This window comes from Tarenaya hassleriana, unplaced genomic scaffold, assembly GCF_000463585.1.
Source record: "Tarenaya hassleriana unplaced genomic scaffold, ASM46358v1 Cleome31, whole genome shotgun sequence".
Classification (NCBI taxonomy): domain Eukaryota; kingdom Viridiplantae; phylum Streptophyta; class Magnoliopsida; order Brassicales; family Cleomaceae; genus Tarenaya; species Tarenaya hassleriana.
The window spans coordinates 876,663-899,422 of record NW_010966274.1 but is presented as its reverse complement, the minus strand read 5'-3'; the positions used below and the strand labels follow the sequence as shown (position 1 = coordinate 899,422).

General features: G+C 34.3%; 3 protein-coding genes across 4 annotated transcripts; 1 reads left to right on the top strand and 2 right to left on the bottom strand.

Moving 5' to 3' along the window:
• Positions 1 to 1,312: 1,312 nt before the first annotated feature.
• LOC104820561 (ethylene-responsive transcription factor 12) lies at positions 1,313 to 2,260 on the bottom strand. Its single transcript, XM_010551046.2, has one exon. It carries the CDS (start codon positions 2,055 to 2,057, stop codon positions 1,551 to 1,553), a length of 507 nt encoding a protein of 168 aa, XP_010549348.1. The 5' UTR covers positions 2,058 to 2,260; the 3' UTR covers positions 1,313 to 1,550.
• Positions 2,261 to 8,963: 6,703 nt separating this feature from the next.
• LOC104820560 (probable LRR receptor-like protein kinase At1g51890) lies at positions 8,964 to 14,200 on the bottom strand. Its single transcript, XM_010551045.2, has 9 exons — positions 13,953 to 14,200; positions 12,248 to 13,303; positions 11,802 to 11,949; positions 11,100 to 11,171; positions 10,857 to 10,928; positions 10,287 to 10,358; positions 10,137 to 10,214; positions 9,854 to 10,035; positions 8,964 to 9,432 (listed from the first exon to the last, which is right to left on the bottom strand). Exons 1-9 carry the CDS (start codon positions 14,020 to 14,022, stop codon positions 9,311 to 9,313), a joined length of 1,872 nt encoding a protein of 623 aa, XP_010549347.1. The 5' UTR covers positions 14,023 to 14,200; the 3' UTR covers positions 8,964 to 9,310.
• A 4,729-nt stretch (positions 14,201 to 18,929) lies between these two features.
• LOC104820558 (protein FRIGIDA-ESSENTIAL 1-like) lies at positions 18,930 to 22,034 on the top strand. Of its 2 annotated transcripts, none has more exons than XM_010551041.2 (5): positions 18,930 to 19,327; positions 19,520 to 20,156; positions 20,324 to 20,526; positions 20,630 to 21,771; positions 21,854 to 22,034. In XM_010551041.2, the coding sequence occupies exons 1-5, from the start codon at positions 18,934 to 18,936 to the stop codon at positions 21,881 to 21,883; spliced, it is 2,406 nt and encodes an 801-aa protein (XP_010549343.1). In that variant the 5' UTR covers positions 18,930 to 18,933; the 3' UTR covers positions 21,884 to 22,034. The 2 variants fall into 2 exon arrangements, with proteins under 2 accessions (XP_010549343.1, XP_010549345.1); XM_010551043.2 differs by having other exon boundaries at positions 20,654 to 21,771; positions 21,854 to 22,033.
• Positions 22,035 to 22,760: the final 726 nt, after the last annotated feature.

Genomic DNA, 22,760 nt, shown 5'->3' with positions numbered 1-22,760 from the left:
TATAAATATACAAATTTTTACAAAAATCCCAATTAAATACCTAAACTATAAAATTTATATATATATATATATCTGAATTTTTCTAAAATCCTATATAAATATATAGACTTCTGAAAAACTTCCAAATAAACCCAAAATCCGTTAATGACATCATTTATTTTTATTTGAAAAATATCTGAAATTTGTATTTATTTGGAAAAAAATTTAAAAGTCTATGTATTTATATATAATTTTTAAAACTTCAGATATTTATATAGAAATTCTACAGTTCATATATTTATCTAGGATTTTCATAAAAGTTTAGGTATTTATATGTTATTTTTCCTTTGAATTAAAATCAATATCTTATAAAAAATATAGCTTGTTATTTTTATTAGACATTTAAATTATATAGTTTTTTTAAGTTGTAACACACGTTTCAAAGATCTCCATATCAAATTATTGTCGGCTGCAGCCGCGAAAATAATACTAATTTACAAGAAGAAAATACAATCGCGTAAACACATGTAATAGAAAATAAAAATAAAAATAGAATAGCGTGGACATAGAAAAACGACGATCCAAAGTCTTAATGATCTAAAACTGAATCTCTATTTAATTACCAACTAAAATTAAATTCCACGGTTTTGCGCTCATGAAGCCGCCGTAAACTCAGCTCTTTTTCTATCATTATCGCACATATTTAAGGCAAGGCGACGGCGCGTGGGGTCACGCACGAGCGAAAAGGGGTAATATAGTAATTTCGGTGGTGCAGATGAATCTGTACTTCGTCAGAGTGGCTGAGCTCCGGCCCCCCCCCACCCAATATACACTCCGAACCCACACGCTTGCTTTTTTTTGTTGTTGTTTCTTGCAAGTGTTTATAGTCACCTAGAGAGAGAGAGAGAGAGAGAGAGAGAGAGAGAGAGAGAGAGAGAGAGAGAGAGAGAGGCGCGTGAGTCAAATGTGGAAGCTACAAAAAGTCCGTACTTGTCAATAGATCTAAAGGAAGATGGGCCAACGGTCGGAAAATTGCACAACAACACCATTAAATATTTTGTGTATGTTTTTGGTGGAACAACACTCAATATAATCCACATTATTTCCAATAGAAGGTTGATTTTTGGATGCATGTCCTTAAAACCTAACGAAGATTAGAGAAAATAAGCATAGTGACATTACAAAAATGGATAGATGAGATTTTCGGGTTCAAATATTCAACCGTTTAGAGAGATATTCATCTATATTTTTCGATTAGGAGATGTAATTAGATCGAATGTTAGATAAACACAGATTATAAAAAAAATAGATAGATGAGATGTATATACAAAACGTTTATAGCGTTAGAAATGATTTTTTTCAACATAAATATTTAATACTACTATCATTATCTATTCCGTGGCTTACATTCTCTGCATGGCTAAGGAAACCAAACCCTAGAGATGGAAAAGAAATTATAAAAATCTACTAGAAAACGGATTTATTTATAAGAAAGCGTAGTAATTGTAAGTGATAATGCCGCGTTAGGAACTCAATGTTACAGAACGGCGTTGTTCAACGTCCGCACAGCTTCACAGCCACAATGGCGGCGGTTCGTTCAAATCTATCGGTAACCCACGTCTACCCCCCGCCGGAACGGATGAACCCACCGCCGGAAACTCAACTACCGAACATCCCGGCGACACCAAAGCGGCGGAGACAGCGGGAGCTTGCTCTAAGAGAAGACCCGTCCGGAGAAACTCGCCGGCGAGAGGGATGGGACGAGGGGGAGGAGGAGGTGGAGGAACACCGGAGATCCAGAAGGGACGGTGGTTGTTTCCGGCGGTGGCGGCGGAGGAGTAGTAGTTAAGGTCGAGGGAGAGAGGGGAAGGGAAGTTGGTCTTGGCCCTGATGCCTCGGAGATACCGAGCGGCTCCATCATAGGCTAAGGCCGCTTGTTCGGGAGTGTCGAAGGTTCCTAACCAAAGCCTAGTTTTCTTCGACGGATCTCTTATCTCCGCCGCGTAACGACCCCATGGCCGCTTCCGAACTCCCCTGTAATGAACCTCTCTCGCACAGGAAGAAGACGACGACGCCATTGTTGTACAGCCAAAGATAAGATATCTATCGGCAACAAGAGAGAAAGAAGAGCAAAAAGATTGTTGCTTTTGGGTACCCTTTTGCCGAAAATAAAAAAAGATTATTGCTTTTGTTGACTTCGATGACTAAAGAGGAGCGATATGAAGGATAGTTAGAGAGAGAAAGAGAGGGAGACGTAGGTTTAGAGAGAGAAAGCGTTAGGGTTTTGGACCCACTGAGGGAGACACCCGTAATCCTCGGCTTGCATTATATAAACAAATTGGGAAAAAAAATTATATATATACAAAAAAAAATGTATCGATTTTTTTAGTTTCTTGAATTGGATCAGAACTTATGCGGCGTTGTTAAAAGAAACCGGTAGTTACGGACCGTTGGATCGTCTAATGTTGGGTGATGTGTGGACCGTTGGATCTCGAGGATTGTTACACGTGGGGCGATATCGTCTCTGACCTCCGGCCGTTTGCTTCCGTAAATGCCTCATTCATTAAAAGTAGTTTCTATGTTTACGCAATAATATTTAGTCATGTTTTTCGGTCTTTGTTGACGCATTTAAATGATATAATAAATTTCAATAATCATTTTTTGTAACCTTTAAGTGGATAGATCTTGTGACAATAATGGATATATTTATTGTTCTTTTCACGAATCTAATCTTTTTGTCGTGACTCTGATTTTAAATCAACGTTAATAATCACAAAAAAAAAAAAATCAAATCATAGGTTTGCGGATTTTCTCTGTGTTCTGTTTTCATGGGATTTTTAATATATATATATATAATATGTCCATTATAGTTTCCGTGGGTTTTTTTTAGGGGTGGACGATTTGTGTACATTTCTCAGAATTGAACTATATAAAAAATACGGTATTTTTTTGAATAGTCTAAGTATTTTTTTTAGAAAATTTAAATTTTCAAAATCGAATTGAACCGAATTAAAATCGAAATGAAACCAAACCGAACCGAAATAAATCGAATATAATATAATAATCGAATGATTTATATTTTTGTAAAACCGAACGAATTGAACCAAACCATTCTGGAATTAAATGCAAACCGAATACCGAAATGTACATATCATCACGTAGATCGATAAATTTATTATAAATTTCATTTCATTGGTTCATATATATGTGACAACATTTTCCGAGATAAATGTATCGTTTTTTCGTGTGACAGTTTTGGAATATATTTTTTTAAATTTACCTCTCATTAATAATATTTGATTATTAAGTATATGTAGAGATAACAAATTTTCTATTAAAAAAATTATTTTTTAAATTTGTGTGTTTAAGTAAAATTTTAAAAGTTGAAAGAATTATGTATTTGGATGCCTCATTTAATATTCTTATTTACTACAAAGTTTTAGAGCCTCCATTAAAAAAAAAAAAAAAGAAGGAAGAAGACGAGATTGCTGACGTCAGCCCTAAGCCTCTGTTTTTTCCCTCCACTGAGTTCACCCGTACGGCGCCTGACTTTCATTTTATTTCTTTCTTTCTCGATCAAAGCATATGGTTTTCCAATCCAATTAATATTTTTTTTAAAAAATAATAATAATAAATATGCTTTACTTGATTAAACGTTTCTCGTTATTTTATGAGATATATAATGATGCACTAGCCAAGATAACACGTAAAATCAATACATCAAATATGTAATAAACAATATATATATATATATATATATAAAGACGGTCCAATCGGCTATAAAAATCCAAAAACATATAGAACACACATTCCTTTTGCAAGCATAAAAACAAAAAAAAATATATCTGAAATGTCGAAAAACTAGATTCACATGATCTATGTAGCTGCTGCTTGTCTTCTACATGCAATAATTAGATATTAAATAATTAGGGTTCCAAAATTTCCAAGAATGATATATTTTGTCCATGCAATAGTAACAGTGCTGCCGTAACCCTAATCCCATATACACATAAAACGTAACCCCACATCCAAAAAAAAAAAACTCTTCTTAATTAGGGTTTCCAAGATTTGTTAATTAGTTTCAAATTGTCTTATATTATATACATATATATACACATATATGTGTTATGAATTCTACACACATGTGACGTTTTGCTACGGTTCTTCAGGATTGAAAAGTATCGAACAAAAAATACGGTATTTTTTCTGAATTGAATCGTATAAAATTCGAGAAAACTGAATTTTTCAAAACCGAACCGAACTTTAAAAAAATCGAAAATTTATTTTAAAAATCTATTTTTTTAATAAAACAAAAACCGAATTAAAACAAAATAAAAAACGAATCGAATCGGATATGAAATAATAATCGATTGGTACAAAATTTTGCAAAACCGAAAAAACCGAACCAAAATATTCCCGAATTGAATCCAAACCAGATACTGAAACGTCCATCTCTACACGCATGTATATATGTATCTATATGTACGAAGTAGAGAGAGAGAGAGAGGACCACATAGTAGATGGATGAGAATCGAGTGCAGGATCAGAGATGCATCGCATACGCAAATAATGAAAAACAAGAGTATGATGTTTCTGATGACGTGTCGTCTTCTGGTTGGTCATAATATTCAAGAAATTCTTTCATTTGACCATTTGTCCTCTTCCTTTGGATATTGTTGGAAATTCACTTTCGCATCGAATTACTTTTTGACACGTCATCGATACGGTGCACGAGTACCTGAACCAATATTTAGTTAGATTTTTTTAAATTAGGAAATTAATTTTATTTTTGTAAAATTAAATGAAATTAGTTAAAAATTCAAATAAAATATTTAAAATTTATAAAATTGAGTAATTTTTAAATAAATAATTTTAATAAACCATCCGAGTTCAAATTACGCCGGAATAAAATTGATTTCGTAGAACGTTAAACTTACTAATATTATTTATTTTCAGAAATAATAAACAATAAATTATTTCAAGTTTTAATATTTATTTGTTTATATAATTATGTCGTCAAATTTGTGTATATATTGTGAAGGCTGAATGGCTGACAGCCTGCCTACAGATGACTGACACATGGTCACGTGAAGGCTTTTATTATTATTAAAAAATGATAATATTTTATTTTACCAACGAAAATGAAATTTCAAAAATTATTTAATTAATTTATTAAATTTAGTGCGGACAGTCCCTACAATTATGACGTCATGCGCACGTGTGGAAAAAATTTCACCTTTTTTGTGTTTAAAAATTTCGAGATGATCGGACTGATGCATTGTTCAATCAAAGACGAAGACTGGAGGAGGAGCAAAGGCTTTTGTCACGTGACGGGGAACATGATGGCGCGTGAATTTCACGCCCCGCACCTCATGTCTTTCACTTTACAAAAATTCGTATTTTATAATTTTTTTTCGTTATTTAATATCTACGGAAATAATTTATTTACTCCCTCGGCTCACCTGATGCTGACCTGGTCAAAATAATGTGTTTATTTATTTTCTGGTTTGGGCAGAAACATATAATACAAAAGTAGTACCGAAAATTGATTTTATTGGATAGTGTAATTTTAAATTTAATTTTAAATTTATGCGAGTTGTAATTTGTAATTAATCATGTGTAAGATTTAAAAATATCCGTTTATAATTGAACATAATTACCTATAAAAACATTTCATGATACAATCTTTCTTCTGGACAATAATTGAGAAATTGAAATCCAAAGATATTTGAATTATGGTTAAGCATATGATTTTTCAGAAACACCATAGTTGTACATTTTAAAACTAATTTTGTTTTTTTTCTTTTGTTTCCTTCTTTCCTTGTTTTTTGGATATACATAATTTGTTATATCTTTAAAAAAACAGAACTTTTTAGATTTGAATATTAATGGTTTTAGAATTAAAGAGACAAATCATAGAAATTCTAGATAATTCTAGTGTATAATATATATATATATATATATATATATATCCAATTAATATTTTTTTTAAAAAATAATAATAATAAATATGCTTTACTTGATTAAACGTTTCTCGAGGACTCGACAAAACAGTCGCCCCGTCTTACCTATTTAAAATTTGAGAATAGATCAAGGGCATTGCGCCCCCGATGCCTCTAATAATTGGCTTTACCCGATAGAACTTGCACCCGAACTCTCCAGTATCTTGAGGAAAACTTCGGAGGAAACAATTACTAAATAGTTCGATTAGTCTTTCGCCCCTATACCCAAATCAGATGAACGATTTATGCAGTATCGTTGCGGACCTCCACCAGAGTTTCCTCTAGCTATGCCTCACTCAGACATAGTTCACCATCTTTCGAGTCTCGATAGACATGTCCACACTCGAACCATTCTCAGAAGATCAAGGTCGGTCGAAAGATGTAATATATCAATTTATCTCAAAATTTAGAATATTTGCTTACAAAACAATGAAATTTTGAGATTAAATATATTATTAATTATATAGATTTATATCAAATAAATAAAATACAATAAAATAATATATATCAAACGAATATTATTAAACAGTCTTAGTTACAGACAGAGATACAATGAATCCATAAATTAGCTCTCTTCTTCAAAAACTCTGATTTACGGAAAATGTAAATCGTTGTATCTACAATATATTTCGTAAGAGTGTCATGACATAACTTTACAGGAAATGTAAATCATAGAAATTTTAGATAATTCTGGTTTTTACCCTATTTTGTTTTCTTCTTTAATATTTTCGTTCTTGATATTTGGAAACTAATTGTTTCATAGTAATTCGTCTAGACTTCATACCAATTATATTGAAAAACTTAAACTAACAATTTTTAAGTAAACAAAAAGTTCTTCATACTTTTATTGTAATTTTTATTTAGAATATTCATTATTTTTAGAAAGTTAATACAAATTAAGTTTTTTTTTTGTATATTTTCTTGAAACATCAATATTTGTTTAAAGTTAAAATTGAAAATCCACACGAATATAATAATCACATGTGCTAATAAAAGTTTATATCATATTATGCCTCATCGATATAAGATTTTAGAAACTATATAAAATAAAATGAAGAAATATTTAATTCAATTAAAAAAATCTATATAAACTATCCGCTTTTAATGGAGCATTATCAAAAATACCCTTATTTTGATATTTTGACTTCAACACATACCCTTATCCAGTTGTGACCATATGACCTATGTGATCCGAAATATAGTGTGATCACATCATGATCCCATTGTCCATAATATTAAATTTATGATGTTTTAATCAAATAATTAGTAAGATATACAAAGTATGAACATAATGAATTAGTGTGATCACCATAAATTTAACGTTATAATCAATAAAATCAAAATACGACCACACTATATTTTGGATAACATGGATCATATGATCACAGTTGGAGAAATGTATGTGTTGAAGTAAAAATAGCAAAGTAAGTGTATTTTTGATATAATGCCCTTTTAATGGGGCCATTATAAAAAATACCCTTATTTTGTTATTTTGACTTCAACATATACCCTTCTCTAACTGTGACCATGTGATCCGAAATATAGTATGGTCACATATTGATCTCATAGCTCATAGCGTTAAATTTATGATGTTTTAATCAAATGATTAGTAAGATATATAATGTATGAACATAATGAATTAGTGTGATCACTATAAATTTAACATTATTGTCGAATGTTGATTCAAGATCAAAGGCTCAGATTTGAAGTCAAGATTTGATTAAAGATCTGAAACTGAAGTTTGGTATTCTGTTACAAGAGAATACGTTACTTGGACCATTTTGAGCTTTTCTATAAAAGCCAAAGGGGTTACAGATTCAAGAACAAAGGCGAGAAATCTCACCTGAAAGAGAGATACAAGAAAGAGGTCTCAGACCTGGAGTTCTCAAAGAAGATACCTGAAGTTCTTCATGAATCGTTGAAAGCAACCTTCTGGAGTATGGCTTCTTGGCGCTTACCTGAAACAATGGAAGAGTACGTGTTGTAAGTTCTCGGTAAAGAGATGTAACATGTATGTATGCGTATCTCTTGTTAATTATAGTAGATGGACTCTGGTTTTCCGGTGATTGGAAACCTGCCGAGACGTAGACTCACTCACATCGAGTGATCTGAACTCATAATTCATCTGTGCAAATGTGTGTGCGTGTGTAACGTATACTCATGCAATAACATATGAACATGAAATCTAATCCCAAAGCGAAACCCTAAAATCTGTGAACAACTTAAAGGAATCAGAGTTAGGATGTCGAATACTTATCTTTCTCTTGGTCGAGGTTCGGTCTCTGCGGTTTGCTTTCTTGGTTTGCAGGTCAATCGTCATCGATGAAAATAATAATGCATAAAAATAATTATGCATTATTATTTTTAAAATAATAATAATGCATTATTATTATTTTTAATAATAAATTTAATTATAATTATTTTTATTGTAACATATATGCATTAGTAATTATATATATATATATATTGTAGTTATGTGTATATGTGTTTTATTAATTATAAATAATTTTATTTTTAATATATATATATATATATATATATATATATATATTTTGAATGCTGAGTCAGCAGTTTTTTGCTGAGTCACCAGTTGCGTTTGTTTGATTTGGAAAAAATTTAAAAGTTTGGGTATTTATGTGGAAGTTTTGAAAAGTTCAGATATTTATATGACAATTTTATAGTTCGGATATTTATTTGGGATTTTTATGAAAATTCGGGTATTTTTATGCGATTACCCCATAATTTAATAAAAATTAGAATAACATTTAAGTATTTTAATAAAATTTTATATTTTATTTGGATTTTTGAATAATTTAGGTTTTAAATAAATGTTTTTAAACGTAATTTTTTTTTGATGGATTTTAAAGATCAGAATTTATAAATAGTTGGGAAATTTATTTATGATCATTTTAAAAATTGAAGGTTTCTTTTGAATTTTTTTTTTCTTTTTTGTTCTTCTCACTCTCATCTTACACATTAGCCTCCACAAAGTCTCTTGTAGTTTCCCTTAGGAACCCATGAACAAAAAAACAAAACACCACAAACAGTAAAAGTGAAGGGTAAAAAAAATATTACAAAATCAATTCCTACTTCTATTTATTGCTAAAACTGGTTATAGTTTTGCTTTGTAAAGAAATCAAGACAAATGTACAAAAACATGTATTTCCTCTTTTGTTCCCATAGAGGCAGAACAAAGAAGATTCAAAGTCTACTTCTTACCTCCTTTGTTCTTTTCCCTTGGTGACGGCTAAAGCAGCAGAACCGTTTACGGGAGAGAAGAGAAAAAAAGTATCGGGTCGGGGATTCGGGTTTTCGTGATTTTCGGGTAATCACGACAAAAGGCTCGGGCCATTCTCGACGGCGGTACGAGCATTTCCATGGGTTTGATGCCGAGTCATCTGAATGTCATGGGACAGATGGGTTCTTGCTTTGGCATATGCAGATCCTCTAGCTGCAAAAATTTCCAGAAAATCGGAATTGAAAACGTTTAGTTTAGTTTAGTTTTTGAAAGAATCTATATTAACTAGGGGTGATTGATTTGGTTAATAACCGACTAGTCCAACCGAATAACACATCAGTGTAACCGAACCGAATCCGATATAAAAACCGAATGATTAAGATTTCTCTAAAAACGAAAAAATTGAACCGAACCAAACCGAATAAAAAAGATATGAAAAAACCGAAAATTTCTTTGACAAATGAGTATTTTTATCAATAAAAATCGAATCCAAATCGAACCCGAACCAAATTCGATATAAAAAACCAAATGGTTATAGCTTTTCAGAAACTGAAACCTGAAATGACCAAAACTAATATTAGCCCCTTTTCGGGGTTTGGAAGATGTGTATATGCATGTATGTAAAGCTTATTACCTGCCATTTGATGTGCTCGGTGGATATTTTGCCGTCGTTTCCACCATATCATCGCGCATGAAACGATCAACAAAAACGTTAAACTAACACCGAATGCAATCCCGATCTTGGCTCTGGCCGATAGGTGAGGCCCGCATGCTGGAAGTCCCGGGATTCCACATAGACCTTTGTTATCCGTGAAACTGCAGAAACAAAATGAACAGTTACCCATCCGGAAACTCGTATATTTCATGAAAAAAAAGGAAAAGAAGTAGGTTATCATATTGTTTCCTGCTATTCATACTTGAAACTTGCTCTATGCAGAAGCCTTCCGCCTAAAGTCGCCGGAACTTTCCCTGACAATGAATTCCCGTTGAGATTCCTGAAATGTGAGAGCGGAGTTTAGGTTTCAGATAGATATCTGTCTCTTTACAGTGAGTAAAAAAAATCTTACAGAATTCGCAAGGCCGTCAACTGTCCTAAGGTTTCGGGGATAGATCCATTGAAAAAATTGTACGAGAGGTCCCTGCAAAATAACATCGACAAAATCATTAGGAAATAAGATCATTGCGTTTGTATTAGGGGTGACCAATTTGGTTAATAACTGAATAATACATAACTGTAATCGAATCAAATTCGATATAAAAACTGAATGGCTATGACTTCTATAGAAACCTGAAAAACCGAATCCAAACCGAATCGAATAAAAAATATAACAAAAATACGAAATTTTCTTTGAAAAATGAGTATGCTTTATCAACAAAAACCAAACCCGAATAAAAACCTGAAATGGTCACCCCTAGTTTGCATACATAATATCTCCGTCTTCTCCACGACCCTTTAACGTGTTCTAGGTTTGATTATGACATTTAATCTAAAAGGCATTGAAGCTTTCATCAAAACTGTTGAGTTTTTGCTTGGAATTTCTTCACAAACCAATTTTACGTCTTTGATTTTGAATAGGAAAAAAAAAAGTTAGTGAAAATAAGCTCAGGGAAAGAACCGAACAGAACTGAATACTTACAATACTTCCAAGCTCGTAATGTTTCCAACTGATGCGGGAATTCCTCCATGAATGTTGTTTTCACTCAAGTTTCTATAACACAAATCCAAAAAAAATTAAACCATTAGCACGATTCCTCATTTTTATGCTTACTTAATTGTTCAACAAACAATTGAAATTGTGCAGAAGATTACATTTGTCTGATCGTGAATGCCCAAAACAAGCAATTTCAATATGATTCTAAATAATATATATATGACTTACATGCTCTGCAGATGCCGTAGCTTTGATATGTCACTCGGAAGAACACCCTTCAGCCCTTGGTTATCAAGACCACTGCAAGATATATGAGTTTGAATCGATTCAATAGACCAAGAGAAATACAATAGCAAAATATTAAAACCATGTGGAAGAACAAAGCACAGTAGCAAAATACTGAGAGGCTCTTTAATGGGGGCAACTATGATAATAATCATATCGAGTTTTAACCAAAACGATTGGAGAAGACCTTACTGACGACTCGTTTAACCGACCAACGCGAAAAAACAATGTCGGCCCATGATTTGGACGGGTTTTAGATTCTGTAACCCTGCTTGTTCATTTCCCTATTAGTATAGGTTTCATAACTTTTTAAGTATGAATATTTTCACATGATGAAAGACCAGAATCAAGAAGAGATATCTTTTCAGCTCTGATTACCAAGTAGCAAAAAATGAAAGAAAGTTCAAGGCTAGCATTCATATCTCGGTTTAATGCAAATGTATTTGTATCTGACCATGTGGAGTTGCATTAAGTACTTCAACTACCTCAGCATGAAATCGGCTGCCTTCTATTTTCCAGCATAAAAAAAAATCTAAGATCATACTAAAGCGACTGTGCTTCTTTCAAGGCTTCTTTCATTAAAACCAGGGAATATCGTGAAATATGCAGTGTGTGAATGTGTGAAGCAAGGGAAAGGAGCCATACAGTCCGTCGATGAACCATCTGCTGTTGTTCTTGTCAAACTGACAATCAGCTCCGCTCCATGGATGTTGTTGGGGAACACATGGGTCACCATTCCATCCAAACCTCGAAGGAAGCCCTAATGATGTTTTCAGTTTCTGTAAAGCGCTGACTGCGATATAAAAGAAGGCCAAGTTAGGCAACTTTCCATAAGATTCACTGTAACCACTGGCTCATAAAAGGGCTAGAAGAATGAGATCCATAAAACACAGTAAAAATCTTTCCAATCGATACTGTAAACCTAGCTTGATTACCACCAATGTGAATAGACCTTTCTCTCAAATGGGAATGACAGAAACTAACATCTCATCTTCTTACACAGGCACAAATTAGGCAGGAAGAATCAGTTCAGGCAATCAAGGAATATAGGATGAGCAAGCTTTTATTAGCGTCCATTAAAGAATGTTTACCTTCGTCTCGAAATGTCTTGAACTCCGCCGTTATGATTTCAAAGACCTCAATGGCATTGATAAGAGCATGGCTACCTTCTTTAGCCCGTACAACAATGGTCAAGGTTCTCCCACTCACGGTGACAGTTTTGTTAAGAACAAGTGCTGCATAGCGGTCACCGCTGATGTTTATGATATCTATGTCTTCAAAGACGGTGTCACCATTTATCACTATATCAAACACTCTTTTTCCAACACCAGTGACTGTAGCGTCGATCTCCGCAAAGTGCAACCATATCGAATAGTTTCTGTTGGGTTCTACATCCATACTATATGTCAAGTCAGGCTCATTATCAGTACCGACAAGTGCTGTCTGATAAAGTGCTTCGGGATAAAAGTTGGGTGGGCTTGAAGCTTGTTTAATTGTATTTTCAGTTGATATTGGAGAATCAGTATTCTCACCGAAAGTTCTAACGGGGTTCCAAAACCTATCACCACCCCAGTGATCCCCGCTGTAATCTTCATCAAATCTAGGCTTCCCCGTACCGCAAGTCAGCCTTGTGGCTGTTCTGAGGATCATTCCATGGCCCCAACCTTGACCAAAATTGTATGCTTGATCATCGACCTGGAGAATTTCTATAGAAAGGATTGCAGGGTCTCCATGACCAGTACCATGGAAGCAGATTGTAGCTGTGCCGTCCAAAAGAAACATGAGGGCTTCAGCAAATACTTGGTCATCATGACGGCTCCAACCAGATTTCAATGACAATATTTGAGTCCCTTCGATGGATATGTCGAAGAGAGGTTCTTTATCAAAATTCGGAAGATTAACTAGCCCAAAGAAGATCCTGACAGAGTAGTGTCCCTTTGGCACCCTCACAACATTGTAGCAGTTATTAGGGCCTCCGGAAAGAGGGAAATACCTTAGCGTTTTCAGAGGAGGAGTAATGTAACTAGGAGGCGTAGCATTGGCAGGGATGCCCCCTGTATATGCAATATCCTTGAACCAAAGTGCATAAGTTGGTGGAGTTCGGACATTTTGACGCGCTCCACAGCTGATGCGCAGGGCATATGGCGCTGCAGTTCAAGAAAATATTCAATGAGCTCACGAAGAATACAGAGATTAACCTCATTACAAGAACTTAAATCCCCCGTGTCAGAGCTCTGAAATCAACATAAACCAGATGATTCACAGTCCCATGCAACGTTGTTTCCTAAAATATCAATTACAAGGAGTAATTTGGCAAATTCAAATGAAACTATATCACAAAATAACTCCCCCGTCTGTAATTAAGCTTATGCGCTAAAACCCAGAAGTAAAATACTACACACAACTAGGCATTTCCCTGAAGCTCGAGATGCGAAACCGGCAAGATAAGCAGTCCCCAATACCACTGGGACCAAGACTACCAACTAACTAAATTCAGCACCCAAAACCAAAGCAGCTAACGAGATTTTGTCAATAAATTTCAAATCCTATCTTTTCAGCCATTATTCCCAGAATCTAGCTTGCCAGCTTTCAAATGTCGCTTTGAATTTGAGATCAAAAGGTTTGCAGTCTCCTAACAACAAATTTGAACCGAAATTACAGAACATGGATCGACCGAATTGGAAATAAGGAAAGACCGCAAAGGAAACTGAATCAGATTAAAAAAATCGAAGTTGAGATTCGGAGAAACCACTCCACAAAAGCAAGCGAAACGAGAAGGCAATGAGTGAAACAAACCTGGTCGAGCTGAAGAAGTTGAGAGACCGAATGAGAAAACGACAAGACACGCGATGGCGAATCGAAGCATCTTCGAGCTTCTACTCGATTTCCTCGGAGAATCGAGCTCAATGCTTCTCTTTTCTCCACTCTATAGTCTTCCACTAATCTCTCCAGAACCTCATTCCGCCATTGGAGGTCTCTTTCGCAACTTTTGTAGAGAGAGAAAGAGGGATGGGGAGAGAGAGAGCAGGACGTGAGTGCAGGTAAAAATAATTTCAGCTGCAAATATTAATTAACTAAATTAAATGCTCCTTTTTTTTCTCCTCTGTTTTTTTCTTACGGAGGAAGAATATTGGCAGTAATCACGTGGTGTGAGGCGCATCGAAGATAATGATGTATATTCTCATCGGACGGTTCGCGTACGTTTCAGTGTGGAGTGATGGCCTTCTTGTGACCGTTAGATCTAGATGACGGCGTTGTGAACGCAAGCCTCATTCCCATTGACACTAACAGCAATGGATGGCAGTGTGAGAATTTAGTGGTCCAAGAACACGTTCTGGTGTATTAAATTAAATAACAAATAGATTTGAGTTTCTATAACAATGTTTAAATGCAATATATTACTAATGTAATATCACATATTTATGTAGGATTTAGAATATTCAAATTATAATTTCTACAATTCTTATTTATATTTATTCTCTCGGTTTTAAAAATGGTACATATATACGAATGTCTATAATTTTGAAATATACGATTTTGAATGCGTAAAATCAATAAAAAATGATAAAAATAAAATTTTAAATTTTTCGCCTAACAAAATTATTTTTAAACTTTTAAAATGTGTCATTATAATTTTTAAACTTATAAAATGTATTATTATAAATCTCAAACTAATTTTTGAATCAACAATGTCAATATTTTTTCTAACACTAATTAATAAATTTGAAAATTATAATAATATATTTTACAAGTTTGATAATTATAATGATATATTTTACAAGTTTGAAAATAAATTTGTCTAATAAAAAGTTTAAAATTTTGTATTCCACCATTTTATAAATTTAAAATTTTTTATAGTTTTTATTCATTTTGAATTTATCGTTGGTGGATATTCAATTTTTTAATATCATAATTTTCTATGTGATGAAACCCTAAATTTGATCATTAATTATTTAATGATAATGTCATTATTTTCAACAAAATTTAAATATAATTTGTAATTAGTTGGATATTCTTAAATACTCTACGGTTGAAAACAAAAAACCAAAACTTAACTATGCATATTTCATCGATCAAATAAAATTTTTTCAATAGATCACGAAATATCTTAAATGATATTCAATTACTAATTGGCATCTTTAAATTTTGTATATTAAAATCAATTCTATTTCGTCTCTGATTTAGTGCAACGGTAAAAGACTGAACTAATGAAATTAGATTTCAAACATATGATTAATTAACTAAATATTTCATTTTTCAAGATATTCCATTTTTGGATAAAATCGAATTTCCAAAAGTCGAATAAATTCAACCACCACTCCTATCTAAATCGTTCAACATTTTGGGTGTATGAAGTCGGTAAAATTAGTTAAATTGAAATAGTTGGTTGTAATAATAATAATAATTGCGATGATTAATTTAAATGTGGATAAGACGACAAAAGAGTTGGCACGTGACGGACGAACATTCACGGGCCAGGAAATCGGGGATGTTGCATTCCGCATCAAGCAAGCCCGACCATTAATTATTATGACGAAATGCCCTCCATACTCATCTTCGGACGGCTTCTGATCGGACGGCTGAGATCGCATCTTGAGCTCTCTGTCTTGAAGTTTTGACTTTTTGACCTTTGACTTTTTTTTTGGGGCTTTGTAGCATGGATTGGTGCGCAATCGTCGGGGGCATAAAAGCTATCCATAAAAGTTGTGGCCACTACACTTTTTTTTTTCATGAATTTTATAAATTGTATTTATATAATTTTCATAGTTCACCCAATTGATATTTTATATGTTGGGAGGTTATAGTTTGTGTTATACTCCTAGCTGCTCTATCCCTTTAAATATATCTATGAATGATGTAATTCGATTTATTATTATATATTTATATCAAATTAAGAATTATTGGATTGAATAGTTTGGTCGAATTATATATAGTTTTAATATATAATATTAATTTGAGCTTATTATTGATTTATCTTATATACAAATTTCCCTTATCAAAGTATGTTAGGTACATCTGCTTCTATATATAGAGATGGTGGATACGGATCGGTTATTCTAATTGTTTGGATATTCAAATTTCGTTTTCGTCTTCATGGATTTTGAAAAAAAAGATTATTTCGTTTTCGTTTTTGTAAAATTTAGATAACTACGGCTCAGATATCCATCGCCGAATTCAACAACCCGTGGGTATCCGAACCATCAAAATCATAGGAAAATATTGACTTTTGTTGATTTTAAAGGTATTTTAGTAATTTAATATACAAATATTTTTAATAATTATTATAAATATATTAAAATATTAAGGATATAATCATCATTTTATTCAAATCTGGATATCCGAAAGTACCCGTCGCCGTTCAAACAAAACTCGAACTCAAACTCGCGGTCCAAATTTTTTGCTTCATCGAACTCGTTTTCGTTTTCATTGTATAGCGAATACCCGTGTTTTGAGTACCTGCGAGACCGGGTAATCGAAAACCCGCAGGTTTAGGCACTCCTACATATATTTTATTATATAAAAACTGGGGATGCGATAATTTTATATGTATTTCCTTCCACATCTTTAAATTTTAAAAAGAGAATATGCAAATAGAACCCAAAGTCCAAAATCCAGTCCGAAACCCGTCCGAAAAAGTAAAGGCTTATTTCTAATAATATAGACCCGTTAAATAAATGGACGGACCGGACCGGTCCGAAAAAATTTAGGCCTGAATCGAGTTCGGCCCGAAATCCGTCCGACCCATCCATTTAGCCCAAAAAAATTATATTATTAGATTTCTACTTTCATTCGTGATTTGATATCCCACAATATTATATAAAAACTTTTATTTATATCTTTTATATATTATTGAACGGTTTGATTAGATTTTGGTTTAATTTAGATATATATATTATGAGTTTAATTTGATTTTTATGTTCCACCTCGATGTTTTTCTATATTTTTTAGTGTACCGAATATCTTTTTTTATATATTATATATATTAAAAATATTAGATAATTTATGTATTTTAAAATTTATATGATTATTTTTAGATTATTTTTTAGATTTAAAAGTTTTTTATTGTAATTGATACGGATGAAAATTTGCTATTGTTGATTTTTTTTAAATTGCTAAATAACTCAACATTATTATTATTATTATTATTATTATGCATTAGTATTTATTTTTTGTTAAATAGAAAAAATTCGAAACCCGGTTCAAACCCGCCCAAAACCCTATAGAGTCAGGCTGCAGGCCACCGAGCCTCCAATCATAGGTCCAAAAAATAAATGGATGAACCGGCCCGACCCGAAAAAATCTACTGCCCGAATTAAGTCTGATCCGAACCCGACTCAACCTGCCCATTTTACACCCCTACGATATATGATTTTATTTTTCTTTTTATCTATGAGAACTATCTTTTTCTTTTCTTCATCACTTTGCCTCAGTGATTAAATGTTAAAATCCTATACATTTCATGAGAACAATAATAAATTAAATTAAATCACTAATTTTAAATCTTCGGTTATTCTTAATATTATTAGGGGTGTAAAACGGACTGGCCCGGTCCGACCCAACCCGACTCGTTTCATCTAAAATTTTTTTAGTCCAGCCCAACCCAGCCCGTTTTTTAGTGAGCCAAAAATATATCAGTCCAGCCCATATCGTCTTAACCCGTGAACCAAACGAGCAGTAGCGGACTCAGAAAGATTTATGATTGGGGGCAAAGTTAATTTCATAATAGTAATTTTAATTATTTTATGGGGGCATATAATAATTTGTGTAAAATTTTATAAATTTTGTAAAGAAAATATTTTGTTTTAAAAAAAAGGGTGGGGGCCTGTGACCCCACTGCTAAAGAGCTGGATCCGCCCATGCAAACGAGTCGGTCCGCGATTGCATTGTGCTGCTAGGATCTTGAGCACTGAAGGAGTATGCTTCATTTTGCTTTCTTGGTTTTCTTCTTCTCTATTACTTGAATTGTTTCACACTGATTTAAATGAAGGAATCATGATTGTTGAACGAGTTTACCAACTTATCTCGTGTTTTTTTTTCCGGCAAGCATCTTGAATGGAACATGGCTTTGTGAATTAGCATTAGGTAATGACACATATAAATCACTCACAAATGTGAATAACAAATGTTCCTTGATAACTTATAGTTTTTCTTCTGAGTCTGTTACAGTGCCATGAGTCTCTTTGGAACTTGTTATGCCCCATGAGCTCTTACATCTATGAAAGAACATGATTCTGAGTTTTCCATCTCTTTGACATTACGTGGAAGCTAGGCCTATCCGTTTTTACCACTCACGATGAATCTGATACGAGTTGTTGGGTGTCATATTCTTGGAGCATTCCCCTGACTTACTACCATAAATAAAACTTTAATATTAAAAAATATATAAAACTAATTTTCATATTTAAAAAATATTTAAAATATTTAAAATATAATAAAAAAATAAAATTTTAAACAAAAACAAACTAAATATGTAATAAAAAAATATAATTTGTATATAAAAATATTTAAAAATATATAAAAATATTAAAAAAATTTAATTTTTTTTAGTCCAGTTCGGAAAAATATGGGTCGATTTACGAGCCGGCCTGCGATCCGCAACTCGTTTTACACCCCTAATTTTTATATACATAGGTCATGTTATGAAGCCCATTAATTTAAGTGGCCCATTTGTAATATGGGCCTTTAAAAAGCAGACCAAAATGATGGGCCCAATCGAGAAAACAATACGATGTCGTATTGCATTGTGGCAACTAATACGATGTCTGTGTTTGCGCCGATGGAGAGGCAGGGACCCGTCTCCGATTCCGCCATGGATGCTGAGGAAATTGAGTTCGAAGAGGAAGAGGTGGAAGTAGAGGAGGAGGGGAATTGGGAAGAGGACCCCGAAGAAGAGGAAGAGGATCCCGAGGAAGAGGAAGTGATTGAGGAAGAGGAAGAGGATCCCCAGGAAGAGGAAGCGATCGAGGAAGAGGATCCCCAGGAAGAGGAAGAGGAAGAGGATCCTGAGGAATGGGAAGCGATTGAGGAAGAGGAAGAGGAAGAGGATCCCCAGGAAGAGGAAGAGGAAGCGATTGAGGAAGAGTTGGTGGAGGAGGAGGAGGAAGAACCGGCGAATGAGGATGTGGATGAATCTAGTACTTCACCGAGTAGATCTTCCGTTTTCCAAAAAGGTTAGTGTCCTTAGGCAGTCAAACTGGTGATTGATTGATCGAAAACAACTCAAGAACTTGATGATTTCAGACAAGAACTTGATCGAAAACTGAACCATCCCATGTTCCTTGCAAGAACCCATATGTTTAGCGTTGTTGCTCGGAGATGGTTACGTCTGTTTCTCTTCTCATGATTTTACTTTTGTAATGCAGATGTTGAAAGAGATTCCAAGTTCAATAGATTGGATCGACACTTGGCTTCATGTACTTCCAGGCCAGAAGGATTCAGCTCATGTCCCGAATCCAATTCTGATGATGGAGTGTTGAAGACAGCCCCACCTTCTGACGAGCAATCGACAACAGTAAAGGATACATGTCTAAGCTTCGAAAACTCGGTGAAGGAACCGGCTTCGGCCGGAGAGAGAGAAGCCCATGAATCATGTGTAAGTGATAAGGATTCTGAGCGGCCAACAGGAAATTTACAAGTTAACAATCTAAGTCTGGAAAACGATGACAAGCCTAGAGTTGCGTTGGTTAGTCTTCGGAACACAAGGACTGGTAATGCAGCTGGAGAAAAGACTTCTGATTCTGTTCCGAGCCGATCTGGCACGGGTCAAAAATCCAATGGAGCTTGTATTTCTGGGGACAGGCCAAGCAAGATCAAGGCGGAAGATGAAAATATCGGCACGAAACCAGGGAACACGGGTTTCGTTAACCCTGCTGGAGAAAATGGTTCTGATTCTGTTCCAGGCAGTGCTGGCAGGTCTCGGAATTCCAATGCCGCCTGTAGTTCTGGGAAAAACCGAAGCAATATCAAGTTTGAAGACGACAAATGCGGAAAAAGATCAAGGTGTAGCAATTTCGGCCGCAATTTTTTTCCCTGGCAAGACATAGTTTAGCATAGGCATTACACTTTACTGTTCAGACATTAACTTTCTGTATATTCCTTTTTTTTTCAAGCTTTAACCAATTCTCATTGACAGTTTTAGTTTTCTGATTTCCTGCACCTGAAATAAGGCTGAGAAGCTTTTCCCCTGGTGGCGAAATGAAGGAACCTCAACGAAAACGCGCAGAAATTGCTTGTGAATTCTTTGCCAAAGGGTGGTGCATCAGAGGGAAGTCCTGTAGGTTTCTTCATGTGAAAGATACTTTAAATAACACTAGCCGGCAACAGGGAGGAAACAATTTAGCTGGAAGCAGTGAAGCTCGGCCTTGTGAAGGTGAGTAATCTACCGAGATAAATTTTCCTTTCCAGCATCATGGTATTGATTTGTGAATAATTACCTCTGTGGATTAAATTCACGCTCATCGTTCAACCTGTAGTTTGTTTTCCTTATGTTTCTTCAGAAAGAACAACATCAGACAATAGAGTAAGAGGAATAGCTTGTCAGTCAAGAGTTGTGTCTTACAATGAGCATATCGGGTTTATCTCATCATCAAAGGACATGGGTAGAGAGAGACTGAAGCAAAATGTCGGAGCCGATGGCCTTGAGAACAGGTCCTTAGTTTGTAATAACGGCAAACCCTCCAATCCTAGAAGCAGCTTCATTCACGAGCATAGATATTCAGCTTCTTCCGGTAACTCTTTTCACGCCTCTCCTTCTGGTGCTCAGAGGCAGTTTGAGAATAAGAATAAATTCTACGGATTGGGAACGCTTTTGGGGTTTCAAGGCCTTTCTGTTTCTTCTCGTCAAGATCCTGAAGGCGAAACTGCGAATAAGAAAGCGAAAATTTCTTCAAATGATTGGGAGCCTTCTGAACCTTTCCGCCCATCTTTCACCATTCCATCTTCAATACTTCCTGCATATGGTACCATATATGACCTCTTTCTTGACGGCATGGATGTACAGACAGTAGAAGACAGTTTTATCGATACTTTTTTCTCGAGTAAAGGTGAAGAGGAGGGAAAAATGCACCACCGTGGCAGAGATGGTGATTCTGTGAGCGGCCCTCGAGACGAAGAATGCAATGATGATGTCAATGGCAGTTCTTGCAGTCAAAATCAATACAAAGAAGCTGTTCCGGAAAAGAAATCTGAACTGCATTTCGTAGAGATGGTGGCAACTTCCGTGGTTGAACAGAACAAGACTACACCCGAGAATGAGAATTATTGCAAAGCCGTCCCGAAAAGAAGCAAAGCTACCGGAGGAGGGTACGATTCTTGGCAGAAAAGTGACATGTCGTCGAATATAAAGATCTCGAGAGAAGATAGAGAGGGTCGGACCGGTGCAGGGACGAAAGGAATGAGCCATTTCCGGACCGCCCTTATCGACACAATCAAAGAAATGCTGAAACCAATATGGCGAGAAGGCCGGCTAAGCAAAGAAGCGCATAACAGGACAGTGAAAATGGCAGCGGAAAAGGTGATTAGAACGGCCGTACAGTTCCACCAAGTTCCGACCGATACTGAATCCATTGAGCAGTATCTTTCGGTTTCCCAAACCAAGATTGTGAAGCTTGTTGAGGTGGGATTCTTAGCTAGGGTTTATGTCTAATTCCTGTACTGTGTTGCCTTAAATCCGACAATTTTTATTTTTGGCTTTGCAGGGATACGTTGCGAAGTTCAGGACACACTAAGGTAAGTCCAAGTCAAAGAGACTGCATCTCTTAGTACAGGTTTAATGAAATGTTTTATACATTATTATAGGAAGATTTATATATATATATATATATATATATTATACATTATTATAGGAAGGTTTATATATAGATGTATATCGATTAAAACCCTTTTATAAAATATACGAGTTTATTTAGATTTATCATGATTTATTATAATTCTAACGAATATGTTTTCTGTATCATGGTTTTGATGTGAAATATGTTATAATCTTGATAAATATGGTTAAAGATGGTAAATCATTTGATGGGGTGATTTTTGTAATTACTCTTTTGTTTTAAATTTTATTTCTTCATCAAATAGGGTGGTCATTTCGATTATTAACCGAATAATCGAACCGAATAAGACATAACCGTATCTGAACCGAACCCGACATCAAATCTGAACGGTTATGATTTCTTTAAACCCGAAAAAACCGAAACCGAACTGAATAAAAAAATAACCGAAAAAACCGACAATTTCTTTAAAAAAATAAACTTTTTACTGAAACCGAACCGAACTGAACCGAAATTTATATAAAAACCGAATGGTTATAGTATTTCTATAACTGTAATAACCAAACCTGAATATAAGCGAATCAAACTCGAAACGAAACCCGAATTGGCCGTCTTCCAATGTCCATTTGATTAGGAGGGCCACATTATTATTCCAATCTTCTTTTGAAAAGTATGATAATACATACTTTTATGGAGAAAAATTCCAAAAAAAAAAAATTAAATTATATACATTAAAAAAATCATAATAGAAGAACGTTATTTACATTTAAAAAAAGTTCCCATTTGTTTTTTTTTTTGGTCACGGCTGCTGCTGCATGAAAGGAGAAAAAGCAGCAGC

What these genes read in the sequence shown, in the direction of transcription:
- LOC104820561 (XM_010551046.2), bottom strand. Translation starts at nt 2,057, where the DNA reads ATGGCGTCGTCGTCTTCTTCCTGTGCGAGAGAGGTTCATTACAGGGGA.
- LOC104820560 (XM_010551045.2), bottom strand. Translation starts at nt 14,022, where the DNA reads ATGCTTCGATTCGCCATCGCGTGTCTTGTCGTTTTCTCATTCGGTCTC. An exon ending in AGATGGTTCATCGACGGACT is followed by an intron (nt 11,172 to 11,801) that starts GTATGGCTCCTT and finishes TATATCTTGCAG; the next exon opens with TGGTCTTGATAACCAAGGGC. An exon ending in CTACGGCATCTGCAGAGCAT is followed by an intron (nt 10,929 to 11,099) that starts GTAAGTCATATA and finishes TTTGTGTTATAG; the next exon opens with AAACTTGAGTGAAAACAACA.
- LOC104820558 (XM_010551041.2), top strand. Translation starts at nt 18,934, where the DNA reads ATGGAGAGGCAGGGACCCGTCTCCGATTCCGCCATGGATGCTGAGGAA. An exon ending in ATCTTCCGTTTTCCAAAAAG is followed by an intron (nt 19,328 to 19,519) that starts GTTAGTGTCCTT and finishes TTTGTAATGCAG; the next exon opens with ATGTTGAAAGAGATTCCAAG. An exon ending in AGATTGTGAAGCTTGTTGAG is followed by an intron (nt 21,772 to 21,853) that starts GTGGGATTCTTA and finishes TTGGCTTTGCAG; the next exon opens with GGATACGTTGCGAAGTTCAG.